Raw genomic sequence first — 16,705 nt, 5'->3', positions numbered from 1 at the left:
AATTTCATTCCATTCCATTCCTCCAAGGGTTGTCCCCATTCCATTCCCATTCAATTCCGGGGTCGCGAAAATGTGGAATGATTCCGGAGTGGCAACTCCGCAACACCGCCGATGACCAAACGATACCAATCGATAGTCAATCGATACTGATCGAGGATGAATATGCCGCGTAGCCGAACACAAACTCAACACAGCTTGCCTTTGCCACGTTGAGCCTAGTTACAACTTTGATAAGCCTAGTTAAGGCAAAGTAAGTACTGCCAAACCTAAACTAAGCTTAATATCGGCTTAAAGAGGGATAAGTTTTTATCGCATTTTAGCATGTCAGCGGCTAGGATTAACCAGTCAGAGCAGGGACTGTCTAGCAAAGAACCAGCTACGCTGTGATTCAGTTTTGCGCCACTTAGTGTAGGCGGTGCGTATTTTATCAGCGGAGCTGTTTAAAGGGACACTAAAGGCAAATAACAATTCATGTGACAGTGAAAGCTCAATGTATGACAACGTCTAAAAGGGGAATATTATCAACAGAAGTGCCCTACATACCGCGAAATTAAGCTAAATGTAGGTATCACGCGATCAGCGCCACGAGTGGGACATTTTGGAAGTGATCCCGATGACGTGAGGGGGTCCGACTACAATTATTCACTAGTATTCAAACTAGCTGCAATAAAAAAAAGAACCTTCCGTGCATCAAGAGACGTAATAAAATGCCGCTTGGTCGTTTCTGTTTGATTCACAGAAAAAAGAACCTCTTTGGCGTCGCCAGCGCACATGGGTCAAAAGTTCCGTTCTCGCCGAACTGCGCTTCGCCCGGCACCGTCTCATTGGTAGTTTCGCTATCGCATACTGCATCGTGTGTTTTGCGCGCTCGTGAAAGTCGCTCTGACAGAAAGTACGACAAAATGCTGCATGCATGTGATGTTGCGGGATGCCCGAATGGTGCACGCCGCCAGGGCACACCGCCGCGCGGTAATCGTTGGGCACGGCAGCAGTGACGTAAGAAAAACCACTTTCAGGCGGGTGATTTGAAGTACGCTAACGCGATGCGGACCTATAAAATGTTATTTTGTTTCAAAATAAGCCCTCCTTTGGTACAAAAGTAGCACTACGAGGTTTCTGGACCGCTGTTTCAACAATCAACGTCGTCTTGATATTTGTCTTTAGTGTCCCTTCAAGTCAGTGCAGAGTCAAGAAAAATTATCATCACGCACCGGTACGCGCTCTCTACGCCCCCTTCTTGATCGCCGTCGTCTGCTTCATCTTCTGTTTTGCTCCCAGAACACGCGCGCCGATTTCTCAGGCGCGGGATACAATAGCGCTGATGGGCGAGAGAACCAGTACAGATAGAGAGAAAGAAAGAACGAGAAATAGAGGTACAAAAAGAGAAATTGTTGGGGGAACATTTTCCCAGTGAGGCTAGATTCGAAGCCGCGTACCCGCGATACGAAGGCGAGCGACTTAACCACTCGGCTATATATAGTATAGTATAGTATAGTATAGTATAACAAGGGGTGGGAAATGGAAGTGATGTTGAAGAGGACAGACGTGAGGGTGAGGAGGTGGGAAGGATGGAGTGGAGAAGGAGAAGAGACAGAGAGAAAGAAATAGATAGAAAGAAAGAGAGGAATAGCTGAAAAAAAATGAAAGAAACAGATAAAAAGACACAAGGTGAGGGTACAACTAGTGAGAGAGAATAAAAGAAAGACGTAGAAAGGAAGGCAAAAATAGACAAAAAGAAAGGGACGAAAGAGAGAAGTAGATAGAAAGGAGTAGAGAGAAAACAAGAGAGACAGGAACACAAAAAAAGAGATAGGAAAAAAAGAGAGCTCGCATATTAATGTATGGTATAGAATAGTAAGAGGTGGGAAAGAGAGAGGTGAGAGGGTAAAAGCCTGGCCAAGCGAGGAGGCACAGTTAATGTAGATTAGTATATTCAGCCGACCAACGTGGTATATTTTGATAGAAACACATTTTGTTGTGGTATCACCAACACGCCTCATGTTATGCTGGCGACCTAGAGATCGTTTATTTACTACCGCACTCTATTGAACTCCGCGCAACCCGTATCTGCGCCGTATTTCATGCCGGTTTATAAAGAGCGATGCCAGCCTGCTTGCCTGGAGAAGTTTTCTTACAGCCGTAGACTCAAAGTAACCGTTTTCCCCAGATAATGTGGCTGTGCCTAGTGCTTCTTTATATGAAACAATTTGTCAAAATGAGAGATACTTATGCGTAAAAATAATGATACGCGCGAACTACATCACTGAAATTGCGCCCTCCCCACTTCAACCCGGTCGGAGCACAAACGCCACTAAAAAAAAAAAAAGAAAAGAAAAGGCTGGATACACCACAGCGCTTAGCAAGCTTGTGTCGGTTTCATTGCGACATAGTATGAATTAAGAGACGCCGTTTTCCGCACTTTCATTAAATTTTATTGGATATTCTACAGCTGGTGACACTTCATCATTCTTGTTTCGATTTACATGCTCCTTCTCACTGTTTCCAGAACAACCACTCAATTATCGGTGTTTTTTCTGCGTTCTTGGCCAGTTGTCTAGCGTAGGAGTCTCTCGCTACTTTTCGCATATCTGGCTTGCTCTTTCTATACACATAGTCCCAAAAACCGTCGTAGACTTTGTTGATGATTGTGCTGTTGCCGTGAAACACTGAGGAATTGCGAAAGTCGGGCTTCACGGTTATTTTCACTATAAATTCCGTAACGAATATGTCGGTTGCTGCGAGACGTGTTTTCCCTGCAAGGAACAGGCAAGATACATTAATTCAGCAGCGAGTTAAATTGGCAGCACATTAATCCACAAAACAATTCCTTCAATGTTAGAAAGGAATAATCGAGATACTGGTGCGCAAAGATTAATATACAGCAGGGTGCCCCAGCTATCTCTTGCCAGAGTTTGAAAATATGCCGACGCACGACGGGATCACATGCATGTGGCTGACTGTTGCATGGAGTAAGTAAGGCTATTTTTTGTTTTGACGTTGACGGCCTGTTTAATTTTGATGGCGCTTGCTTCCTTTTGGGTTTCGATGTTAAGGCTTGGTGATTTCAATGTTAAGGTTTGGTGAGTGCGCATGCGTCTTTCTAGGTTTTTTTTTTCAATGCATGTGTCTCGTGGTCTTCAATCTCGGACGTTTTCGTCCGAGATGGATAGGAAGAAAAAGCGAAATAACGAGAAAGGGAACGAAGAGAAAAAGGTAGGCAGAGAAAGAAATAGGGAGAGAGAAAGAAATAGAAACAAACAGACACAAACAGAGAAAGAAGGAGAGATAATAAAAGAAAGAGAGAGAGAGAGAAAGAGCTGGAAAGAAACAGACACTAAAAGAGATGGAAAAACAGAGAGCAAGACAGAAAGCGAAAGAAAGAGAGAGACAAAGAGAGAGGAAGATAAATAGGGAGAGAGAGAAAGAAAGGGAAGAAAGAAGATAGAAAGAGCGAGAAAGGAAGAGAATTAAATAGAAAGAGACAGACAAAAAACAGAGATGCGAAAAACATAGAGAAAGTGAGGAAGAAATAAAGAGGAAAATACCGAGAGACAAGGAAGGCCGCCCAGCTCCGACGTTCCTTCAGGCTGGCCACCACTAGTGCGAACATGCCTTAATATATTTTTTTGCGTGTGCCGTAGCTGTTTCGTCAATGGTGTAGTGTACTACAATGATATAGTCAACGGCGTTGGTGTGCTTCTCATGACCGTGCGTGCGACGCGCTAAGCGTCCGCACGTGATATCCCCGACCCGTTCGATCTGCTTACGAGAGTACACAAGAAAATAAGCATTGAAGGGTTCATTACACCTTATACGCAATGAAAAATTTGTTTTCAGTATGTCCCCAGGTGACAAAATAAGCATTTGTCCTTTTTTAATCAGTCCATAATTGCTGGTTCCCATTGGTTTCGAGACTACTCGTGTACGCCCGTGATTGAGATCGACGAACACTGTTTCAAAAAAAAAAAAAAAAGAAAGGACCGCTTCTGAATGGGAAATAGCTTTCGGTCGTGTGTCGGCGGGCGAAATTCTTTTTCGAAAGCAGTCTTCTTGTGAAAAGACTTTCAAGTGCCCATGTCGCTGACAGGTGTCACAAAGTCGTATCGTGGTTTTGGGGCATGAAACCCCAGATATTATTATTTATATTATTAATATATGGCAGACACTTGCCTTCAGTGCGTGGGTGCCCGTGTTCCAACCCGAGCACCGAAGTGAATTTTTTTCATTTATATATTTATAGAGGCGATCGTCTCACGTGGCCGACGAACATACAGATAGTTTTCTCTTTGAGACGCTATATAGAAATGCTTACGCAGTAACATGCATTCGGGAGTCGTTACCCTAGTGGAAAAATGGGCGCAAGCGAAGAATTACGTGTGTGACTAGACGACGTACGACTTTTCTATCTATCTATCTATCTATCTATCTATCTATCTATCTATCTATCTATCTATCTATCTATCTATCTATCTATCTATCTATCTATCTATCTATCTATCTATCTATCTATCTATCTATCTATCTATCTATCTATCTATCTATCTATCTATCTATTTGCACAATGGTCCCTCCTAGCGGTTTCCTGCCTCCATGGCGGAAATTGGACCGTTAGCCACGCGCGTGGCAGCGCAACACTTCAGTTGTCACAAGCCACAACAGCGGTCATGCGTTCATATCCAGGAAACAGTGAAATGTGGCACCATGAAATGGCAACTGACCTCGATAAAAGATCAAATTGCCATATGAGAAACCGCTGATCATCGCTGACAAACCCACGATCGAGAAAACATCAATTAATGAAAAACAGCGCATACAGATACGCATGTACAGTGCCGTCCACTCTTAGGGTGAACACGGTTCAGCGTGGCCGCGCTCTGCGGAGCGCTAGTGCATCCAGCGCGGCCGCGCTTCAAAGCGCAGTGGCGCAGGCGCACAAGGACCCACAGGAGCGACTGCATCGCATCGCCTGCTGCAGTGCTGGCCGGTGCGGGCACGCCCGGAATTGCTTCGCTGTAGTACAGCAAGAGCAGCGCGTTCCCGTGCGCCTGCGCCGTTTCGTTTCGATGCGCGACCGCGCTATATGCTCTGGCGCTCCGCAGAGCGCGGCCACGCTGAGCCGTGTTCGCCCTAAGAGTGGACGGCACTGTACGTGATCGGCGCACCTTCGAGGGACGCACGTCTATACGTTCGTCGCCACAGCTTTTTACGCGTACGACGCCGGCATTAAAATTGTGAGTGATAATATTTCGCTTAAAACAGTTAAACCCCGTTCCAAGCATGTGAAATCTGAATAAACAGCGCAGCTGTGATTGTGCTGTATTCTTCTCTGTTGTTCACATGTATTCTCTATTGGGTTGCCCTTGCGTATATATCGCGTTGTGGGAAACTGTCTGCATCGTTTGTACACTTCATTTGCTTGCGAACAGCTTGTCTTTGTTGGCGCAGGGCTGCTGCTTGCCTAGCGAAGACCGATAGATTATTGGAACTTCGTCGGCGTTGACGTTCTCGCGCCAGTGCGCGCTTGCGTTCTAGGCGTTGGGTATCGGATGTTTGAAGGGAAGGTGCGGCCTGGGCGGCACTGGCGAGCGCACTCCCGCTTCCTACACGAATGGAATCCATGGCGGGAACGACCATCTGAAGCGCTCTCTCTCTTTCTCCTTCCATGCACTATCCTCTCTCAATCATTGGGGAACGCCTATTGGCTGGCACCGAGCCGCGGTCCTGACGCCCACGCTCAGTTCTCTAAGGTGGTGGCGCCCTATTTGACTCAGGGGGAAATCGCGTGGAATGTCGTCTAGATCCCAGCTGCGAGCGTGACATCAAGGACAGCTTAGAAAGCGAGCCCCTAAACAGCTAAGCTGGTAAAAACTCCGCTATAGGTTTTCATTTGGATGCTTGCTTACACACGTTGACGTCACCTGAGTAGAACAGAATAAGAATTGTGTCACCAGGATAGAGGGCTTACCTGCAGACATCTTGGGCCTCATGTAAACAGATATATCCGCAGGGTTTCTCCAGCCTGAATTTTCATACGTGTACGCTTCGACAGTAAGCTTCACTTTGAACGTCTGAACAACGTGTCGCCCGTAGGATAACTTGCCGGTGTAATTCGCAGAGGAGCCATCAATTGGAAATATGCATTGCACTGTTTTCATCAGTGCACGGCTGATCTTGCAAGCTTTTCCGTCAAATATTGTTAAAACGGGGGTTTTAACACGAAGTTTCCCAGCCGTTAGGTTGAATCTATACTGAGTACCCTTGACGTCAAAAGGATTACGGAGAGCAAAATAATGATCCGGCAAATTGAATTTCATCCTAGGGGGAACAAGCTTGTTAAAATATCTCCGCAGGACATCCTCTCTGTACGTCGTATCTGAAAGAAGAAGAGGCAGGATGTCATACTGACACAGTAATCAGCGTGGCTAAGTTGCGGTTACGTCCTGATGTTTATTGAGGCCGTTAAAGAAGCTAGTCTATTGGCCTCTAAGCTCAAATTCTATGCTCTAGATAATAACCCAACAAAAGCATTGTCAATATAATTTTGCATCGTGCATGAACAGCTAAGGTGCATTGCAATTGGGCGTCGCTGAATGAGAGAAGGCTAAGCGAAACCACGAGTCAAACAACATTGTGAATGCGTCACTGCTGCGTTTGCATTACACTGAAGGGCCTCTTGAATAGCACATATAACGAGCTCTTTTTTGGAACTAATTTATGATACAGATTACTCTTTAAAAAAGCATGTTTCCTGTGCTTCACTTCAGTACCCTACGTAACTGGCCATTTTTTATGCAAGCGATTCTTAAATCGCTTGCATGAAAAATGGTCTGTTACTGAAGCATTAAGATTTCAGCGATTGTATTTAATTTTGATTGCAACACTGAATAATAAAGTAACAGTCAAGGCAGGAACGCAATAAACTGCAGACCTTTTCTACTTAGATTCTTAACCAAAAGCGTCTTACGCTAAGATAAGAGTGAAACCGTGGCAGCACTGCATTTCGCTTGCGACGACGTACGAAGGCGAGAAAGAGCATGCACTGTTAGTTTAGGGGGGGCAAGGATGCTCCTGAACTCCCTCCCCCTCCTTCTCTTTGTTCTCTTCTTCGCGTCCCAAACTCATAGCATCCGCTATCACGGGATGCGTTTTGTCCAATACATGTAGCATACCGCAGAAAGACCGCTATCGTAAATAAACTTCTAAAACTGTTTACAACATGAACGACAGATTAGTGTGCGATGCTTCGTGTGCGTCCCTCAATACAGCAATAGGTAGTTGGACGTCCTCTCTCCCTCTATCCCTTCGGGATACTTCTGGCGACAAAGGCGTATATGCTTGGAATGAAAAAAAAAGAACAAAACGAAACAGTCTCAGTTTCACCGCAAGGGCGAAGCAATTAATGAATGGGATAGCATTAAATTGTAGTGTTATACGAAGTGGGGCTGGCAGCTGACTGTTTTGTATCCGATCTTGCGTAACTACAAAACGCTGGTGTAAGAGAATACGGCCGCTCCAGGGAGTGATGCTCTTGACATAGTCACATTGCGTTGAGAGCGCAGCACGTAGAAGGGTATACGAGCCGCCCGCTATGATGGCTGTCGAGATAGCGCGAGCGCCAGCGATCGCGACCGTGCCCTTAGATTCAAAGTTCAAAGTGGCTAGTCGTGCGACAACTGCCCCCCCCCCAACCTAGAGTCTTTTCATGGTCGTTAAAGACGGGCGGGGCGTTTCCTGTCGGTTTAGACGGCAGGCCTCCCGAGCGGGGTGATGCTATCGCATGCACCCTTCGAGCGTTGGAAATGGGCCGGCTTGTTTGATGTGTGCTTCGGCCGCGTTCGTCGCCCCCACTCGCGTGCTATTACCCGCGGTAGAACATACGATGCACGGGGGGGGGGGGTCTTATCATTTTGGACTTTATACGGGAGGGACATGACGGCAACGGCAAAAAACCCGTCGAGACTGTCCATGTAATTGCTATCGCAATAAAAGGAAGCGCAGTTGCGCACTCAGCCAATATAAGGAGGTCCGCAGTCGCGTGTCGGTAAAGCTATGCTCTTCCCGCCATTCATTATTCTCTACTGGCAGTCTCGTTTTCCATAAGTCTGCTCACTGCCTACAAGCGCGACTTCACTCGTGCGCTTCCTCTGCCGTCAGAGAAATCGCAGGGCAGACGATTTAGTGAAAATAGCTTCGTTCGCATGAAATTTTGACCTGGAAATTAAAATACAGACACGGTGCTATTGTTCGGCTAGTGACCACAAGATGAAGTTGTCATCAGTTGTCAGTTGTCATCATGAAGTTGTCAATTCTAGGTTTGATGCTTTGGAGACTCGTGTCTCCGCATTAGAATCGCTTCCCGTCACGCCTTCTACAGCAACCGGTAGTAAAGTGAACAGCGATATTCAACAGCTACAAATTTAAATCAATCAACTCGCTATGCGGAATGATGACCTAGAAAACCGATCTCATCGCAATAACTTGCTGCTGCATGGCCTCGCTGAGACACCGGACGAATCCTCTGACCTTCTTCTGTCTAACCTTTCTGAATGGTTCAAAGGAAATCTGCAAATTGATTGCCCGAATATCGAAAGGTGTCACAGGATTGGACGTAGGCAAGCCGATCGACCGCGTCCCATTATCATAAAGCTGCTCGACTATCGCGAAAAAACAAATGTCCTTAAAAACGGCTACAAACCTAAAGGGTCTAACTTTCGCATTTCCGAAGACTATTCATCGCGCGTACGAACTATCAGAAAGAGGATATGGGAAGCATCAAAACCCTTTCGGGATAATGGCTCCATTGTACGCTTGAGTTTTGATCATGTGTTTATAGATCAAGTTAGGTACAACTGGAACGATGACACTAACGCCCTCATTAAGATTCATTCTCGCCCAGCAAAAGCTTCTTCTAATGTCACCACTAATGCTCCTTGACGCCTCGGGAATGATCCTAACGAGCCACTGCGCATCTTAAATGTTAATGCCAGAAGCCTAGTCAACAAGTTTCCAAACTTTCTTTCACTTATCACGGCCCATTCACCGCACATAGCTGGCGTAACAGAAACTTGGTTAAAGGAACATATATATGATAGCGAAATAACACCTCCACGTTTTGCAGTCGTCAGAAATGACAGACGTCATGGCAGGGGAGGGGGTGTCGCACTATTTTTAAGGTCTGATCTTAAATTTTCAGTTATCCCCAGTCCACCTGATACCGAATCTGTTTGGTGCAAGGTCTTTTTTGGAAGCATTTCCATAGTCTGGCGTAGTCTACCGCTCACCATCATCGAACATAGATCAGCTGCTTGCTTTAACAACTTTCATGCATGAGCGCTTCTTATCTGCTTCCAGTTTGATCTGTTTGGGTGATTTAACACTCCAGGTATTTTGTGGCCATCTCTATCGCTCACAGGCTATGACGTAGAAATCAGCAAAGTTCTGTTAGATTTTTCGCTCTATTTTTGTCTAAAACAGATTGTTGAAACTAACACACGAGGGGATGCAGTTTTAGATTTAGTTTTTGTTCGTCCTTTCCTCTTAGACAATGGTTATGTATGCGAAGTCGCTGATGGTATTTCAGACCACAAGGCTGTTCTAGTATCCATTTCTGTTCCTGTGCGTACCAACCATTTTGTCTATTCTACATTCCCCAATTTTTCACGAGCCGATGACACGTCCGTTCTTGATCTTTTGGCAGATTCTTTTGATGATTTCGAACGCCTCAGCGAATGTAATGATGTGAATTCCTTGGTGGCTTCTTTTGAGAAGACTGTGTCAACTTGTATTGAGCGCTTCGTCCCGATAAAAACGAAAAAGAAAAACCCCCACCTTCCCTGGATATCGCGTGACATACTACACCTGGCTAGACTGCGGCGTTTAAAAGAAAACGGTGACCCCCTTAAAAAACAGGAATTTAACCTCGCCAAAGAAGAACTTCGGATCAAAATTAATTCCTCGAAAGACTTCTATTTCAAAGTTACGTTGCAAGATCTACTGAAAAGCAACCCTAAAAAATTTTGGGCATCTATTTTGCCCACCTCAGCTGCCACAAATACAGTTGTTATAAATAACGTCCCATGTAGTGACCCCTCAACTATTTCCAACGCGTTCAACGAATACTTCCAATCGGTATTCACTACTGACAACTTGCACACCCCCAGCTTTCAACATGGTTCAAATAAATCAGTCGATGACATTTCCGTGTCTCTCGACGGTGTCATGAACCTAATTTTGCGCTTGGGAAATAAGAAATCTCTTGGTTCTGATGGCATTCCTAATATTTTTCTTCTTAGATATTGTGAGTGGACGAGCCTCTACTTGACCGTAATTTTTCAAAAGTCCTTAAGCACCTCAACTGTTCCTTCAACTTGGAAATTAGCTAAAATTCTTCCTGTGCATAAATCTGGCAGCAAGCAGTCTCCATTAAACTATCGCCCGATTTCATTAACGTCACAATCATGCAAACTTTTAGAACACATAATCTTTAAGCATATCATGGGGTTTCTTGAAAATAATAACATCCTAAGTGATGCCCAGCATGGTTTTCGCCAAGGTTTTAGTACAATAACCCAGCTTGTAGAATTCTCGCACGACATTTCGCACGCTCTAGACTCTGGTTACCAAATTGATGCAATTTTCTTCGACTTTTCAAAGGCATTCGACACTGTTACACATTCTAAACTTCTGCATAAACTTCACGCTATTCTTAACAATTATTCCTTAGTTGACTGGATTGCTAGCTTTTTAAACAACCGTTCTCAGTTTGTTTCTTTTAATTCCTCAAACTCGTCTGTTGTGAATGTATCATCCGGAGTCCCCCAAGGTTCGGTCCTGGGGCCACTTTTGTTCTTATTGTACATAAATGATTTGCCCAATTATGTGTCTGCGAAAATCCGCCTTTACGCTGATGACTGTGTACTATATAATGTAATTAATACTAATGATGACCACATTTTACTTAATGATTGTTTTGCACAGTTTTGCAGATGGTGCGCCACATGGCAAATGAACATAAACTTTGTTAAAACAGTCGCTCTTTCCTTCTGTAAACGCAGCTCCGTTTCTTTGTTCGATTATTCTTTCAATGGCTCCTCTCTGTTACGTGTGTCCGATTATAAGCACTTAGGCCTCATCTTCACACCCAACACGTCTTGGTCTAAACATATCGAATACACTTGCAATAAAGCTTTAAAGAAACTGGGCTACCTAAATCGTACATTAAAAGATGCTCCACGCGAAACAAAATTGCTAACGTATAAATCGCTCATTCGTCCCATCCTCGAATATGCCTGCCCCGTATGGAACCCTCATAAAAAATCGGACATCACCACATTAGAATCCGTTCAGAAGAAAGCCATCCGTTTCATTTTCCGCCGTTACGACTGGAATTTCTCGCTGTCCTCTCACTTTGCTACGCTAGGTCTACAAACCTTGTCCGAGCGACGCGATCTCGAATGCTTAAAGTCGCTCCATATTCTTGTTAATACCCCACGCTACACGTTAACTAACGAATATCTGTCTCCTGATAAACTGAAACCCACAAGGAATAGCCACACACTCAACCTGACACCGTTCCATCCACATACTAACCTATTTAAATTCAGCTTCTTTCCGCACACTATAGAAAAATGGAGTCTATTGCCTGGGTAAACTAGATCATTGCCTTTAGAAGATTTGTTACATGAATGTATTGATTCGCGATTTGTTGATGAAGAGTTGTAATTTGTATTTGTATTTGCATGAATGTATTTATTTGCGATTTGTTTATTAAAAGTGTATTCTTGTTTGTTTGTTGTTAGGAGTTGTATTCTTGTGTGTGCTGATGTACAGAAAACCCACTCCTGCGATAGCCCTAATTGGGCTGCAGTATGCAAAAATAAATAAAATAAATAAATGTGCTACACCACGAAGCACATTTGCTCATTCCTCGATGTGTATTGAATTGCACAAACAGCAGACAGAGGCAAAGTGTCTTGTTTTAATTTTGCGATCGTGAATGCGTCATTAAGAGCACTCTCGCTGAAATTAAAATTAAGAACAAACAAGCCTTCCAATACCACCTTATACTTGTGAATAGGAACGGGCAACGTATATAAATATACAGGGTGATCGAACAAATGCTACCCACTATTGACTAGATTTATGGAGAAAAAAATAATTAATTTTTCTGTCTTACCAGCTAATGTGGCCATGAGAATCCAGGAGTAGACGCATGTACCTGAAAAACACGGCAGTTTCATGTTGGGTGCAGTTATCAGTTATGTTTCAATACACATGAATATTACAACAACAAAAATAATAAAAGATAGCGTCGCTATGAAAGAGGATTTCTTTGATTCGAGAAAAGTATGCTATTGAGTACAACGCGGAAGGGGCACATTTCTGCTAGATCGTCAACACTTTAAGGTTTAGAGCGGAAGCTTTTTTTGAGCTCACAACGGCGTATTTGGGTGGCGATGTCCGCCGCCACCATCGGTGTCCGTCGCCGCAATCGCGCACAATGAGAAAAGAAAATAATCGGCAGATCCCACGCAATGTAGGAATCGATGTAGTGCGAAGCAGCCAGCAAAGAGCTGCATACTACGTCTTGTTTGTCATTGAGGCTAATCAAGTCATCCATGTCGTGACATCTAGTTCGCTATATATCGCGAGATTGTCATACATGCATGAGTGTACAATCTCGTATATGCCATGCTAATGAAACATATATTCTGCTACGTATATACGATGCGTGACCTGATATTTACGTTCGTCACGGACTCCTGTCATGCCATACCAATTTAGATATATATCCAGTTAACAAAATCGGCGCGAGTGCAGCATGAGCGTGGCGTCTAAATCATACCCTACATGACATGCACGTCATGATTTCCGTGTTACCACCTGTTATTTATGTTCTTCACGCAGTCACGTCGCGCAATACCAATTTTGGTATATATCAAGCTAGCGAAACGGCCGCAACGGCACCATGAGCAGGGCACGTAAGTCATGCTATGCATGACATGCATAGTAAGGACAGTAAAAAAAGTAAGGACAGGACAGAAAGGGCGTCACTCGCAACGAACTTTATTCCCAGAACATCACCGTCATATATAACCACAGCGACCCTGCGCGCGCACATCGCCCCACACGCTCGTCAAAAACCCGCGATAACAAGATGAACTAACCGAAAAATGAATCGATGAAACTAAATTCACCCCCACGCAGAGCAACAGATGTGTCACTAACACAGCATTCTTTCCTCTTTCTAATATAGTATGCTTCCATAATTTCACGCGCTAAGACATTGTTACTCTGTCCAAGAACGGAAACACTGGCAAACCCAGGCTCACACTTGCAGGAACCGCAATGCACAGGCAAATGTGCTGAAAGTTTATTTTTCACCGAAAGTTCGTGCTCCCTCATCCTGTCGTTTATGCACCGGCCTGTTTGGCCGATATATACCCTACCGCAACTAAGCGGGATCTCGTACACCACGCCAACCGAGCAGGCGACAAAGGGCCTTGCGTGCCTCTTCCCACACGGGGAGGGCCTCGGTGCAGAAGAAATTCGTGGGAACAGGCTAGTCAACTTGCGCCCTTTCTGTCCGGTCCTTACTTTTTCCTTGATGGTACGCGTCTTTTTGGTTTTTCAGTAAACATGACATGCGTGTCATGATTTTCATGTTAACTCCTGTTATTTATTGTTGTCACACAGTCACTTCGCGAGATACCAATTTTGGTGTATATCAAGCTAGCGAAACGGCCGCGAGTGCACCATGAGCATGGCACGTAAGTCATGCTGTACCTAACATGCGTGTCATAATTTTCATGTTAACTCCTGTTATTTATGGTTGTCACACAGTCACTTCGCGAGATACCAATTTTGGTGTATATCAAGATACCGAAACGGCCGCGAGTGCACCATGAGCGTGGCACGTAAGTCATGCTGTACATGACATGCGTGCATGATTTGCACGTTAGGACCTGTCACTTATGTTCGTTATACACTCTTGTCACGCCATACCAATTTTGGTTTATATCAAACTAACGAAACGGCCGCAGGAGCACGAAAACAGTGGCATGTAAATCATGCTGTTCATGACACGCATATCATGGTTGTCATGTTATGACCTCGCATTTGTGTTCGTAATACGGTCATGTTGTGTCATACCAATTTTGGTATACATCCCATTAATGAAACGGCCAGGAGAGCTCAAAGTCGTAGGCGGCTAGATAGATAGATAGATAGATAGATAGATAGATAGATAGATAGATAGATAGATAGATAGATAGATAGATAGATAGATAGATAGATAGATAGATAGATAGATAGATAGATAGATACGCTCAAAGTCGCAGAAGTTCGTCATGAAATGCTTCGCATTTAAAAATTATTTTTCGAGCCGGAATATAACCCAGATGTTCTGTGTTGTAGTGAAATTTTCTATCACATAACGACTCCAGGACTTGAAACTGCTTCGGAAAAAGACATCTCGAGGTGCTATCTCGGGCGAGGAGTCATTAGCAGGCGTACAAATATTGCTTGCGAGAAGCGTAAAATCGCATCAGGCGTCACACCATGTGAACTGTATAACTAGCGCGCACTTTAAAGCTATTGGGTACTTCGGTATTTCGCAAAAATGGTGAATTTTGACGTAGCGGGTACTTCGCAACTGCACTTAAGGAAAGCGCCCTAAGAGAGTTTGCAACGGGCTTATGCTATCATTGTGGTGTATGTTCCGCGCAGGCCTGGCTCTACAAATAGGAACTTTAGAGGCTACCACCCCGACCATATTGGCGGCTGGATTTTTTCGAGGCACCAAGAGCGTGGAATTTTACATATAGCGGGTACCGAGCTGAAGTGAGGGGCAAGGGGCGCGTTAGTGTAGCGAATTTTTATTGAAGTCGGCAATCGAGAATATGTGTCGCATTTGCTGGTATAAATGAGCCTGTACACTGGAAGAACAATGAAACAAATTTTTGACCGACTTGTTCAACACGCTTTCAAAGTGCTTGCATTGCGCCAGAATTGGCGGCGTGTTCCTGCCGGAAAGTGCCAAAGCATATGATGTAGGACCAGAGTCAGTCTTGCCATGTCGTACCACGCATTGAAATACACGAGCACTATAGTTTCCTGCACGATGGCTACATTGAAACCAAGAGTCCGATATTTTCACGATGTGGTACTAATAATGGCACAGTTTCGTGGGCTATACTTGAATGCGAGGGGTAAACTTCGTAATACACTCTCGCGGTTTAAGGCTTTCGTTGGGGCTGTCAGAAAGGTTTGTTTCAAAGTTGCATGGTCGCTTTAGGCAGTCTCTTCACTTCTCTGAGTCGCTGTCGTTTTCATTGACATAAAAAAAGTCAGTTTCGCCGCAACGGCGAAGCAATGAATATGATGGCAACAAATTGGAATGTAAAGCGAAAAACGGAAAGCAGCTCGAAATTTCCGCCGCGTCGCTCAAGCGCAAAGGACACACGAAAAGAACATGCACACAAGTCGAGCGCGAACTATCGAGTGTCACAGTTGTTACTTATTTCTGTTTGAACAGTGTGCTCGTTTCGCAAACGCGGAACCTGCAACGAGCGAAGTGACCTTCGTGCGCTGTGTAACTTCAGCGCGGACATCGCGGTGAAAGCACAAGATATACAACCCCCCCCCTCCTCCCTCCACGAAATAGGCGCGCACTCAGGCGACCACGCCCTGTAGGGCGAAGTGCATGGAGGCGCGCGCGCGCAACGCTACGAGCGGAGCAGTGACCTTTAAAGCGCGCCCTTCGCGCACTTCACGCCATCTCGCTGGTGAGCAAGAAAGCATGCTGAAGTAGATGCTGCATATAAATAGCTAGCCTTTAGCATGCTGAAAGACTGTACTCTTCATGGCCTAGCCGTGTAACGCCGCGCGCTGCGGAGCGAGAGATCGCCCGTTTGATTCCGCGCGCCAAAAAGTATTTCTGAATTATGTCCTTTGTGGCTTCTATATATATATATATATATATATATATATATATATATATATATATATATATATATATATATATATATATATATATATATGTATATATTGTTAGGGTATTTATTAGACGGCACTCAGCGATAATGCGCAATGGCGACAGTCACGGGGGGCAGGCACGAACTCTCAGCGTGAGCGGCGTCCTTTCAGGGGAAACCAAGGAGGACGACCCACTATAGAAGGCGCTGGAGAGCGCAAACCATTACAAAGTTCGAAGGCTTCGCTACAATTACCCCGGGTACGAAAAGGGAGCCGCCCGGCTACCTAACAACGTGTCACTATGAGCGGGTCATAGTATGCCTTGAGGCGCTCCACGTTGACAATGTCGCGCTCTCGGCGGCTCATGTCTGAAGATGGTTCGACGGATTCGATCAAGTAGTTGACCGGGGATGTGCGCTCGACGACCCGGTATGGGCCTTCGTATTTCGGCAGCAGTTTTGAAGAGAGGCCACTTGCAGTGGTAGGGACCGAGAGCCACACGAGCACTCCAGGGAGGAACGTGAGCTCAGAAGTGGTGGTGCCATCACGAATGCTCTACCGCAGCTCTTCTTCATGCGTCGTAAATGTTTTGGCAAGCTCGCGACACTCTTCAGCAAGCCTGGCTGTGTCAGAAATAGGCGCACACTCCTATGGATCCGGCTTGTATAGAAGTATCGTGTCTATGGTGTGCGACGGGTGCCTTCCGTACAGTAAGAAGAAGGGTGAAAAA

General features: G+C 45.0%; 1 protein-coding gene across 1 annotated transcript in view; it reads right to left on the bottom strand.

Annotated features, from left to right (window-relative positions):
• Window positions 1–2,416: 2,416 nt before the first annotated feature.
• Window positions 2,417–16,705, bottom strand: part of LOC119395844 (uncharacterized) — a 29,745-nt gene continuing 15,456 nt past the window's right edge. Inside the window, exons 2-4 of the mRNA XM_037662849.2 lie at window positions 12,176–12,217; window positions 5,966–6,373; window positions 2,417–2,753 (exon numbers count right to left, since the gene is read on the bottom strand). Of these exons, the coding sequence (XP_037518777.1) occupies window positions 2,494–2,753; window positions 5,966–6,373; window positions 12,176–12,217 (710 nt within the window). The 3' untranslated portion in view covers window positions 2,417–2,493. The remainder of the gene's footprint in view (window positions 2,754–5,965; window positions 6,374–12,175; window positions 12,218–16,705) is intronic.

This window comes from Rhipicephalus sanguineus, chromosome 6 (assembly GCF_013339695.2).
Source record: "Rhipicephalus sanguineus isolate Rsan-2018 chromosome 6, BIME_Rsan_1.4, whole genome shotgun sequence".
NCBI classification, from domain to species: Eukaryota; Metazoa; Arthropoda; class Arachnida; order Ixodida; family Ixodidae; genus Rhipicephalus; species Rhipicephalus sanguineus.
Note: the sequence above shows the minus strand (reverse complement) of the source record. Positions and strands in the feature narration are given on the sequence as shown.